The sequence below is a fragment of the Lissotriton vulgaris genome, chromosome 11 (genome assembly GCF_964263255.1).
Source record: "Lissotriton vulgaris chromosome 11, aLisVul1.2, whole genome shotgun sequence".
Lineage (NCBI taxonomy): Eukaryota > Metazoa > Chordata > Amphibia > Caudata > Salamandridae > Lissotriton > Lissotriton vulgaris.
Window position 1 is genome coordinate 168,282,837 of NC_141699.1, and position 13,389 is coordinate 168,296,225.

Sequence of the window (13,389 nt, forward strand, 5' to 3'; positions counted from 1 at the left end):
GGAATACTATACCTAAGCAAGGGGTGATTACACGACCTTGCCCCAGCTGAGTGATCAGCCAGTTGTGTCAGTTTGGATGGCCAGCAAGGGTTGGCATAATACATGCTGCAGCCCCTGGTAGGCCTTGGATGCACCTATGCCCTGGGTACCTATAGTACACTGTACAGGGGCTCATAAGGTGACCCAATATCCAATTGGAGATGTACCTAAAGTACATGGAGTCTTTTTTTTAAAAATACTTTATTTGTTGATTAATTAAATCATTACAAAAACAAAAGTACATAACAAGCACAAAATCTGATTGGACATATATGAATACAATGCAAAAATATAACATGCCCGACATCTGATTAACCATTTCCAGTTTTGGAGGTAAAGTGCATAAGTGTATGTGATAGCAGCTTATAGTTTCTAGATAAAATGCAAAGAGCTCACATGATAAAAAATATTTTTTTTAAATTAGAGTGCTATGTACAAGCAGCCAAAATGACTTAATTTCTAAAATAACTATAACTATTAGCAACAGAGATACAATAGTATCCGAACATCAATACTAAAGTGACCTGTGCTTTCAGCAACAAACTGAGAAATGCATCACATTTTTCACCGACAAAACTAAAGTGCCACGTGCTAACAGCGACAAGTTACTGTTTAATTTTAAAACTAATCTATACAACATAACACCGTACAGAGTTGGAATACATATACTCAAGTCTTTAAAATTATTGAATCGATCGTAACCACAAAAATAGACAAAGATTGAAATATCGCAATGATTAAAAATGATTTAAAAATAATTTTAAAAATGCCCACAGACTCCCTAAAAACAGTAAAATCATTACTTCGTATCCGTAGCAGGTTAATTAGTTACTTTAGGTATCAGCCTTACATAATTTCTTTTCAGCTTTAATGATAAATTGTACAAATTGCTGTATATTATATGCATTGACGCCACTTAAACAGGATATTAATGCAGATCTACAAGTTCTGACTCCTATTTCTTTGAAGATAGGTTTTAAAATTGACTTCCTTTCCCGACACATTTTTGGGCATAGTGTAACAATGTGCAGCAAAGTTTCCTCATACAGCCCGCAAAGCATACAAGCGTTTGGTGACCATTTATACTCCCACTTAGGGGTTCCATCTTTAGTTGGATAAATGCCAAGCCTTAAGAGCATACATTTCTTTTTAAGCAAGGGTTTTAAATGAAAAAGTAAATATGGTTGGGCATATATTTTCTCAAAGGAATTTGCTATAGACCAGAAATGGGTTCTTTTTCTCAGTTCATCTTTATCCATAATTTCTGACAGTAGAGCAACAGTTGAATTCAACATCTTTTTATATTCCAAGTTGCTCCTCATTTCATCGACCAGATTAGTGCATTCGAAACATAAAAGACACTCAGATGGATAATCCTGCCAGCTTCTCGAACATTGGCCTTTCGAGATCTCGCACCAGCACAGATTTGCTAACGTGCCCTCATCTGCTCGAGATAATACTAATAATGTTTTTAAAAATGCAGCTTGGCGAACCAAGATCTGGATCCTTAAGCCATATTCCAGTCTTAAATTAGCTCGCAGGATCTGTCTGGGTAACCTAAAAACTGATTTATAAGTCCTTATGACTATGTCCTCTAATAATTTTGCATCCCTACCCTTAAAAATTATCGATCTATAGTCCAGGGAGGGAATGAGCTTTGCTCTCATAACTTTAAGTAAATGATCTTAATTAGGACATAATAACTTATCTCGCAGTTTTCGAAAGGCAAGGGAGGTTCCTTTAGCATCTAAGTTATTAAAATGCTGTCTAAATGACAGTCCATCGTCAAAAGTAATTCCCAAGTACTTGTAGGATTTTACACAGTCTATAGCTAGACCATTAATATTCAAATCCTTTACCCCTAATTTACCCTTCCCTATTAACATTATTTTTGTTTTTTTTGTGTTAATTGTTAAACCATTTTGGGTAACGTATATGCTAAATGAATGTATTAATCATTTCAAGCCTATTACAGTATGACTGAATAAAATAGTGTCATCTGCATACTGTAAATATTTAATTTCTTTACCCATCACAGTGGGTGAGTGCAAAATTACGTCATTAAAATGGGTTGGGAGATCGGCCATAAATAAATTAAAAAGGCAAGGAGCGATCACACACCCCTGTTTCAAGCCGACATTTGTATCAAGTCGACGGGTGGTGTGTCTGCCGTCGCCAATTTTAATCTGGACCCAAGTATTGGAGTATAATAAATTAATCGTTCTTAGAAGAGTTTTTGATATACCCAAATTAAGTAGCTTCATCCAGGGAATATTCCTGGGAACAGAATCAAAGGCGGCATTAAGGTCGATAAAACATATGTACAATTTTTGTTTCCTACGTTTTGCTCATTCGCCTAATAATGTTAATAAAATCAAATTTGTCAGAGTCGATTCACCCTTCCTAAATGTCGTTTGGAAAATGGGAATTAATTCTTCTCTTAGCGCCCAGGATTCCAACTCCTCTAACAGACAACTTGCAAACATTTTCGCCTCAACATCTGTGAGGGTTATTAGTCGATAATTTGCAGAGTTGGCCTGAGGGCCAATTTTATAAATCGGCTGTATAATGCTTCCCCGCCATGAATCCGGGATATGACCGGTTTTGAGAACCTCATTAAAAAGGAACGTTAATAACTCTGGCCAATTTGTAAGTTTAGCTTTAAAAATACCTCCCTGCCCCAATACACTAGAGCCTGTCTGGGGTGGTGCAAGCACCTCCCAAGACAGGAAACCTATTGTCCAAGCCTCCCTTGCTGGAAGGACTCACAGCAGCAGGAGGTCAGACTTTTGTCTGTGGCAGCAGCATCCATTTTGTGATGCTGAGGCTCTGGTTCACTTTAACCGGGATTAGTAGGAACAACATGTCTTCTCCCGCTACACGGGTGGAATGCTACCCCCGTCGCCAGAACTGGCGAGGGGGTAGTATTCCAAAGCGTATGACACCTTACACGACATGTTTTGATAAAGCCAAACCAGAGTTAGCATTTAACCGCAAGGTTCATAATGCACTTAAGAGTATATGGTATGGCTATATCCTAGAACAGCTAAGGACATGGTTCCGAAAGCTGCAGACAGGCTCAGCTCATGCTAGAGCCTCATCTCACATAAAACCACGCACTCTGCCTCCAGGAATGTTAAGGCCTACCATAGGAGTGACTTATAGGTGCATGTGTGTCTAGATGTAAGGTTAGATATAGGAATACTATATCTAAGCAAGGGGTGATTACACGACCTTGCCCCAGCTGAGTGATCAGCCAGTTGTGTCAGTTTGGATGGCCAGCCAGGGTTGGCATAATACATGCTGCAGCCCCTGATAGGCCTTGGATGCACCTATGCCCTGGGTACCTATAGTACACTGTACAGGGGCTCATAAGGTTACCCAATATCCAATTGGAGATGTACCTAAAGTACATGGAGTCCATTTTACAGTGAGAGAAGTAACCTTGGGCCCTGATTAGCAGGATCCCAGGCCAAGTAAGTCGAAAACCAGCTAAACACTAGGCAAAAAATCTGGGGTAACCATAGTCAGGTATCCACCTTCCTACAGGTTGGAAGTGGGACTATTTGATTCTATCTTTTCTGCATTATATTCTACACTAAGCTAACTGATTCACCATATATATCTCTTTTTGATTGTTACTCTGTCGAAGTGAAGGCATAATATTGATCATCCGTGTTTTAAAAAAAAACATTTTTCTCACTGTAATTTCCAATTATTGTTTTTAGGTAATTTTGTGGCATTCCTGACGAAGGTGCAATTTGCGCTGAAACGCGCAAATTCCCTGGGAGTCCCGTATATTGTGGACCTGATTAAGATACAGCCAGTACTACTATGGCATAATATGTAGTCATTGGTACACACTATACTCAACCGAGCGATTATAACCGATTGCCTCAGATCGGTGCCGGCCATTAAAATTCCCTGGCTTAAATACATGCATAACTTTTCGTCTGATATCTGTCACTCTGAGTACTTTGAACATCTCGATAGCTTGGCATCTGTCCAAAGAAAAGTACTCAAAATGAAATGCTTCTCTCATCTAGAGGAAACGAGACTAGCAGCTGAAATTTTAAAACCTTCTGTACTGAGGAATCAGACGATATTGACTAGCTTTAACATGCAATTTTACTTCGCTAATTTGTTTAATTCTCACCACAGGTTTATGCTGACTCGGTTTTCATTTCAACATCTTTCATCACTCAATCGACTTCCCCACTATGGTTATCTGACAGGGGGAAATGCACTTGTGATGACATCTCTTTGCAGACCACAATGCACACTGTTTTGTTCTGTAAAATAAATTCTGGGATGAGGAAGAAACATTATCCCTCTGCTATTGCAGATTGGCTTTGTACAATGTCGTCCCGATTTTCTGTACCTGCAAACACTACCAAACACATACATATGTGCTGTAATGTCTCGATTTTTGTTGGCAGTTATTTACAGGAAGCCACTGTAGTCTGTAGCTTAAACTAACACTGATATTGACTATGTATTTGATTGTACCTGTAGTTATGTATTGCTGCTTTTATCCTTTTTAATCCTCTCTAACTTTAATATTGATTTTTATTTATTTTTGATACGGATGTTCTGTAGCTTTTATGAATCATTTGTGAATTTGATGAAAGCTTGTTTTGACTTGACAGGTTGGGAGTTTGTTTATTATTGTTTAACTTTGACTGGCTGTAGAAGCCCTCCTCTTTTCAGGGGCTTGGCTAAGGAGAGATGCAACCGGTCGTCTGCTTACACACACACACACATTTACAGGCTTCAAAAGAGCTGAGCCTATTTATTTCATGGCAATATGCTTTGATACGGTTATCTATGCTAAGCATCAGTGAGGAGTTACGTTTATAGATGAGGGGGCAATTGAGAGCTCATGAAATCAGGGTTCACTTTCCTGACTGTTTTGAAAGCTTTGGCACAAATAGGTTAACTGAATTGTAAGTGCTTTCGGTTCAGACAGCCTACCTCCCCTTTATGGAGATCAACAATAGAAAAATTGGGTAAAAGTGGATCACCTTTTTTAGTCCGCTATGGAACGAATGAGAAACAGCAGAGGTAGCAGCTGAAATAGGCAAGAACACAAAGAAATCAAAAAGCTAGAATACATGTCTTAAAGGACATGAATTCAGAACTAGAGTCTGAAAAAGCTCACTGAGAAGTTGGCACACTCAGATCTTTTTCTCTGCAAGCAGACAAGAATAAACAAGGGTGTGGCAATTTCTTGCACAAAAATGAATGAAGAGAGTGGTGTTGTAAAATGTTAAACAGCTTACTTACAGCTCTTCAAAAGATTTCAATGTTTCATTAGTAAAGGCAAGTACATATGAAGTGTACTGATCCACGAAAGCACCGTGGTTGCTGAAAACTGTAATACTTCCACAATTAGAACCTAAACTGTGCCAATAATGTTGTTGAAGAAAACATGATGGTGGCTTTCCATGGGATATTAGAAGTAGTTTACACACTAAGAAGTAGTTTACTCACTCTGAGGAATTTTCTTTCTGCTCATCCTTTTCATCTTTGTCTTGTTTGATACCCGGTCCTGATGTCTGTACACCTTGGGATGTAACTTCTGGCACTCTCTTGTGCTCAGAACCATTGCTAACTGAAGGGGAAGTACTGGGACTACTTGGCTTGCTGCTGCTGCTACTACTGCTTGTGTTGGCATTGCTGCTGCTTTCATTTACATATTCGTTACTACAGGCGTCTCCAATTTTCTCTTTAAGTGGCTCTCTTGGTTTTTCTCCTTCCCGATTTTTGTTCAGCAGCTGGTCCACGATCTCGGGTGTGGAGCTTGGTTGTAACTGAAGGCAGAGCAAAATATCAAAATGTAAAAAGTTGAAACTCTAAATGTACAGATACAAATTTATGACGGTTGTTCAAGGTTCAAGGTTTGGATGTATCTGACCATCCAAAATTGGAAACATTTTCATACAATGAATCTACAGTCGGCAATATACCGAAAACCCGGCATGGATCTGGTCCGTTTGGACACATGATTGACATCACTAAAATGCAGTTTTCAAACCGAAATTAAATCAATTATTTAAGGAATTCCAATTGGAAAATATTGTAACATTTCCTACTGGTAAAAGCTATTTTATAGGATAAAACTGACAAAACAAGCCATGCTTTCTCAAGGACCTTCAAAAGCCTTTCCATGACTTAACAATTAAAATATGTAAGATTCCACAAAAGGTTGGCTACGTTATTTTCTATTACTAATTTCACTCAAAGTAAGTTAAATTAAGGGTGTTTTAGCATAGATACAACACCACCACGAATGCCAATGTTTCAAGACAATCACTGGCTTTGTAAATGAGATCTTTTTAACGACCTGCTTCTTTAGTACCCGATCAGAAATGGACTGGCTTAGAAAACTGGCAGACCCCCTCTCCTGCTCTGATTCTCCGAGCAATCATATTTAAATCTTCATATAACAGTAACCGCATTAACTGACCATTTTATTTATGAACACAGGGCACTTATCTAAGTAACTTACCTGTAACTATGGATGGTTGATTAATCTATGTTTGTTGACCACTATATTCCCAATTCTGTACTGGTCATTTATTGGCACTAGTTCAATTGGTTCAAATTAAGCAAACAAACATTCTTACACACTTGATGCATTGATTTGTTAAGCCCCAGCTAACGATGAAAACACAGTAGGTCATGATGGGAGTGATCTACCAAGTCATAACACTGATTCTGTGGCTTGAAATATATTTAAGAGTCACGTGTATGGCACACTTAACAGTTCTGTATACCTGAGGTAGTAGGAAAAGCGGACTCCAACAAGGAAATTGTTCATGAAAAAAGAATGTTTACAATGTAGCAAAACTAGTTGGCAAAGAGCATTAATAAGTGTCCCTCAGGGTTTATTCAAGTGAGGAACTGTTGCCGTCCTAAACTCCTAAAACATCGAGCATTATTTAATAAAAAACACTTATCAATAGTTAGGCTAGACAGCTAGGCAAATACACACACACACACAAATATCAGGGGCCCAGAGCCTTACAATGGATACATTCTGCAAGACACAATATTATTCGAATCAAAGAAGAATTTGCTGGTGAGGGAACACTGATGAGCTCTTAAGTAGTTCTTTACATTTTTTTGTTGTCCTTGAATATTGAAATGTAGAATCTGTAACGGCTTGCGAATAAACTCCTGAAACCTAAATACCCTTGTAGGCATTACCCTTTGCTCAAGAAACATATACATTGATTTTGTTATATAAATCTTTTCATGAATGCATGCTATCTGTGCCAGATGGTGAAGCGTTTCAGCTTCACATCTGCATTAACTAGGTCATCAGTTTGATCCCAAAGCGAAGGATGTATATTTTACATAAGGCTAAACAGCAGTGGTTTCAAACATTACAGCTTGGAATAGGCAAAATATTGCAAACACAGACTGCCAAGGCAAAGGTTTTCAATAGAGTTGGATTTTGTGACACTAGATCAAATTCCCCAATTCTACCTTCAGTTCTTCAGTATATGAAATTATCATAAATTATGAAGAGTCTGGTACAGACAGCCATAGTGATGATGGCACTCCATGGGTACCTGCTGCTATGGTGTAGACCTCAATCCCTGAAACATTAATATGGTGTACCTTGAAAAACAGGCCCCAGCTGAAAGTCTGGTTGGCCCTTTTTGATGCCCCGTTGAGGAGGCCTTGTCTGAAAGTTGTTGAACTACTGCATCACCCAGACTGATATTAACATCTTGTACCTGGTGCATGGTCTTTTAAGGTGGAATGTGGACTTGAATTGTGGCATTCCTGAAAAAGGCGTTTCTCACCAAAATGCGCTTTGAAGAGATTTACTGTAAGCCACAACAGAAAGAAAAAATAGAGTTTTGTGCCAGGAGTTTAAATTTACATAGAGGAAAATATGTACCAAGAGAAACTGTAAAATGCATCAATTACTAACATGAAAAACATAAAAATGGATAATCAATTACTGTATTCACTGTTAAGGTTGAAGACCAATATTGTTATCTTTTCTAAACAATATTTTAATGTGTGTACAGAAGTAAGCCAAATATGTTGGGATGAGTAAGTATGTGGTATGAAGTGCGTTTTTATTGGCAAGTTTCATGTTGACCTGGTTTGAGAATATTAAGGCAATTGTACATGGAGAAGTTTTGCATATAATTATAAGATTTCATTACATTAAACTTTGATGAACATTTTGTGGAATAACTTTTGAATCCTTGCATAAAGGCTTTAATGTCAGGAATATGGAGTAGTGATTGGTGTTCCTTGTTTATTAGGTATGCTGCAATGGCTGCTAAATGCACGCATGTGGAGGAATATGCCAAACGTGCTCTTTGTAATGTTACAAGTAACAGACTAGTTGTTCTGTTGGTGAAGAAGGGTCGATGTTTAAGGATTCACAGTAGGAAACAAAACATTTCCATTTTGCTGTGTAGCAAACTTTTGTGGTTGGTCTTCTGGCCTCCTTAAGACTAGATATATTTTCTGGAGGGAGATTTAAGTATCCAAATTCTATGATTTTAGGAGCCAGATCACAAGAATAAGCAGTTGGGCATTGCAATGTTTCACCCTGCCCCTGCTTTGAGTGAGAAGGTTTGGAGAGTTTGGTTGTTTCTCGTGAGGTACTACTGATAATTCAAGTACTGCTTTGTACGATGGCTGTTGAGCTTATGTGGGAGCAATTAGTATTAGGATCACTGAAGTCTGTCTGAGTTTCCTGACCACATACGGAAAGAGTAGGAGAGGAGGAAAAGTGTAAGGCAATATTCCGGACCAGTTCGCCATACAGCCTTCCCCTTTGGATAGTGGGCGTGGGTATCTGGTAGCAAAGGTTTGGCATTTTGAGTTTTCAGAGTGGCAAACAGATCTATTAAAGGGGTTCCCCACCAATGGAAGCATTGTTGCAGTAATGGAGTACGTATTTCCCACTTGAGAACTTAGTGCAGTGTCCTGCTGAGCAGGTCCTTAATGGAGTTTTCGTGCCCTGGTATGCATTGAGCCAGGAGAATTGTGTGTCTGGTCTGCACCAGGTGAGACAGTTGTATGGAATAGATGTAATACATTGCAAATGCTAGAAAAAAACAACTGATGGATGGAATGCTGAGCAATGTCAAACATTCACCCCCCCAGTATAGAGCTCTGGGCCAAAATCCATTGGTTTTTTTTGTTCACAATGCCATTCCAGTGTGTTACCAGACATATGCAAGTCAGTCTTGACCCTACTACCCTTGGGATTAGTCCAACCCAAACTGCCAGGCCAGGTCCTCCCTGGACTGGAAACAAGCATCCTGGGACTGGTTTCAGGGTATCACCCGTCATCAGCCACGCTAGCTTGACTCCAGTGGCATGGAGAGCACGGAACCAACATCTGTGCATACCCGTCCCACTTGGGGTGACAAATGCTAAGCGAATAATTGATGGATGGAATGCTGACCAATGTCAAACATTCACCCCCAGAAAAGAGAACTGGGCCTAAATCCATATATTTTTCACTCGCCATGGCATTCCAGTTTAGACCCAGCCATACGCAAATCAGTCTTTATCCTGCACCCCATGGAATAGTTTAGCCCGAGCGGCAGTTTGGGCTGGACTGTTCCCCTGAGGAGCCGGGTGAAGACTGATTTGCATATGGCTGGGTCCAAACTGGGGTGGCATAGTGAGCAAAAGAACAATGGATTAAACCCAGATCTCTTGACTGGAGGTGAGTGGTTGAAAAGTTTCGGCCCTCCATCCATCATCTAGTTGTGCTTGCTATGTAATACATTGCAGTCATATTGTCTGTTTGGAGAAGGACAGTTTTCCCTGTAATGTTTGTTAGGAATGCTTTGAGAGCCATGTAGATGGCTAGAAGCTCCAGCATGTTGATGTCTATCATTGTGAGGTTTAGAGCCCATGAACCACAATGTCCTTCATATGAGCATCCCACCCCATGAGTGAAACATAAGTTATGACTGATATCTGTAGACTTGTGTCTTTGAAGGCTCTTACTTTCAGTAGGTTTGAGGTGTTCCACCATTGTAGTGCCTGATGGGCCTTTGGTGAAAACCAACACTAGATCTTCCATGTTGCCCCCGCCTGCGACCACTGCAATGCCAAACACTCTTGGGCAGGTTTCATGTGTAGTCTTGCTTGTGTCACTACTGCTATGAATGATGCAATCATTCCCAATAGGGGCATCATTGGTTTGACTGGTAGTTGACAATGTGGCTGAAAAAGATCCCGTTAGTTCTGGAGATAGAGGACCCTTTGCGGATGTGGGTAAGGCAATGGGTGAAGTAGGGCTATTGTTTTATTTTGAGTGTCATTTAGACATTTGTCTTTGGTTGGACTCTTGATCAAAAAACAACCATGTAATCCGGGGACTATTATGTCAGCTGCCTACTGAAGAAAAAGAAGAAACTGGACACCCATGTCAAAAAGAATAAAGCCAAAAGGAATACAGAGAATTAAAGAGTGAGACAACCCTTATGATTAACAGGATTCGCATCACTCACCAACGTGATAGTTATCATCATTTGGGTTTCCAGCCAACCTACCACTTAACCTCTTGATCATAGAGGGGTAATGGGTGGGTTGTGTCCTCCAAGTGGTTATACAGAGGAGACACGAAAAAGTTTTGTTTTTCATCGAACACCAAGGAAAATCCCAAAATATATGTGGGAATAAAGGAGTGCAGTGCAAAAAAAATGTATGAGTGATTAAAATAGGAGTTGCAAGAGAGAAACTATACTTATTAGGATATTTATTGCAAACCTGGTTAAAAATAGTGCAAATAAAGCTGTTTCAAAGATTCCTGCTTTCAAAAGAGGTCTTCATGTTTCAGCGTACTGGGCAAGCGGTCCACAGCTTTCTTCAGGACCTGTTAGTAAATTTGATTGCTACTGCATCGAGCCAAGTTGTGCACAAAAGTGGTGGAAAAATAAGAGTAAACCATTTTTTACATGCAGGTTGGAAATCAATACAACCTCTGATGTCTTATACTGATCCTTTGTATCAGCAAGATATATAGGACATCTATAAAACACAAATGGTAACACTCTTAGTGACAACACAAAGTGGAGCTGGCATAATAGACCCCGGATTACAAGGTTGTTTTTGGACCTATTGGATATGGGGTTTAATCTGTGTTAGGTCTATAAGATCCCTCTGACCCTTTATTACTTTTCTGTGTGTTATTGGACTCTTTATCAGTCAATCGTAGAGATATGGAAAGACATGTATGTTATTACCCCAAAGGGTAGCACTTTTTTACTCCAGTTTTATATAGAACAAACTTGACTTGAATCAGGTATCATAGCGCTTTACAGAGCAATACATGAGGACACATTCATTTTTTGTTTAGCACAGGGAGATTAAGTGATTTGCCCAGAATCCCAGGAGATTCAGCCTCGTTGTCGAGACTCGAACCCAGTTCCCCAGATTCGAGGTCGACCGCCCTAGCCGTTAGGCCAACTTCTCTCTCCTTTGAATTGATAATGATGTCCACTTACCACAAACCTTAGCTATTTTCGGTATGCTGGGTAGATTGGAATGTGGAAGTAAGCGTCTTTCAGGTCTAATGCAGTCATGAAGTCACCCTCTTGTAGTCTAGGTATTACATATTGCAATGTGACCATATGGAACAGCTCGGATATTATATAGATAATGAGCGGTCGCAGGTCCAAAATGAGGCATATGGATCTATCTTTTTTGGTGTGAGGAAATAGAGTAGACTCCATTCTTTTGATGTTTGAGTGGGACTGGTTCTATGGCAACTTTTTGTAGTAAAGCATTTACTTCTTTCAGCAGATGTAGAGGTCGTATTTTGGCAGGATATTTGGTGGGTATTGGGTTGATTCTATGGAAATAATTCTGCTTGATTATATGTTGTACCCACTGATCTGATGAGATGTTGGGCCACAACTGGTGAAATGTTTGTTGCCTTCCTCCGACAGGTGTTTTGTGGATAAGGGGGAAGTGTGGGCAAGTCACTTAGCTGGTGGTGTAGAGGAGGCCTCTTGCAGGGACTCCTCTACACCACCAGCTAAATGACTTGACCACACCACTCTACCTCGACCCTCGTTTAATGTATCCTCCACAATAGTATTTGTGACCTTGCTGGTTATATTGCTGTTTCTGTCATGGATATGTTGTGTTTTCTGGGGTAAAGGGTATTGCTGTTCCTTGTAATGCTCATGAAAATCCCTATTAATACAAATACCCAGGTAGCGAACTGTCCAATCTGCCCATTTTAGAGGGTATTCAGTAATGAGGAGATCAGTCACAGAGATGAGTGGGAAGAGCACCAATTTTTACCAGTTTATGTGGATACCAGCGTAGCCACCAAATCTAATAAATGTGTAGATCACATGAGTCTGAGGGTCACGAAAAAGTAAAGTGACCTCATCTGCATACATAGATACTAGGATACTTCTGGCATTAAAGCAAGTCCTTTATGCAAGTGGTGTTACCGCAGTCGGGCCACAAAGCAATCCTTTGCATTGGTTGAAAATGAGGGATAGGGGAAACTTGTCCAGTCCCCCTAGACACATGGAAGGGAGGTGCTACCTCGCCACTGGTGCGTTATATAGCAATCGAAACCGTAGCTAGGAGCTTAATCCAGCTGACAAATGAGGGGCTAAGACAAAGGTGTGTTAGCAACTGAAACAGGTAGGACCATTCCAAGCATTTAAATGCCATAATGGTGTCTGTAGGAAACTATCCCAAAGTAAGGTATAGTGTGCATAAAGTCCAGTGGATCCCCAGAGGCTTTACAGAGGCTAAAGTAGAGAATAATAATGCTCTCTTTTGTGGCAGTGTGGGAAAACAGTTAGGTTTATTATAGGGCAGTTGTTAGAAATGGTGGTCTCTAGTTGGCAGGGGTAGGTACATTTGTCCAAATAGGGGCCCTTGCTTCTAGTCAGGGTAAGGGGGATGTACTCCTAAAATAACCCCTGCTCACCCTCTTGGTAGCTTGGCACAAGCAGACCGGCTTATCTCAGAGGCAGTGTGTAAAGCATTTCTGAACACATACAGTAATACAGTGAAAACACTACAAAGGGAAACCAAACCAGTTTAGAAAAATAAGTAAACTTTATCCAAACCAAAACACCAAACGACAAAAATCCACAATACAGTATTAAAAATAAAGGGTTTGAAATGGTAGAAATAGTTCAGTTCAATGCAAGTTGTAAATGCGACACTTTTCCCACATAGTACCTTTGATGCGCCACGCAAAACAAACAAAATGGCCGCAGGGAAGGTGTTCTCTGAAGGCAGAGAGTGTCTGTACTTCACCAAAACCAGTTCTGTCCTCACTGGTGCAGCTTCCTGGCAGGGGGTGGAGACCGCATTGTT

At 40.0% G+C, this 13,389-nt stretch overlaps 1 protein-coding gene across 22 annotated transcripts in view; it reads right to left on the reverse strand.

Annotated features, from left to right (window-relative positions):
• The window catches only part of ATXN2 (ataxin 2), a 1,802,199-nt gene that overhangs the window by 927,916 nt on the left and 860,894 nt on the right, over positions 1-13,389 (reverse strand). For all 22 annotated transcript variants that reach the window (XM_086943042.1, XM_086943056.1, XM_086943053.1 and 19 more), the window contains one exon: positions 5,533-5,852. In XM_086943042.1, coding sequence (XP_086799168.1) covers positions 5,533-5,852 — 320 coding nt within the window. The remainder of the gene's footprint in view (positions 1-5,532; positions 5,853-13,389) is intronic.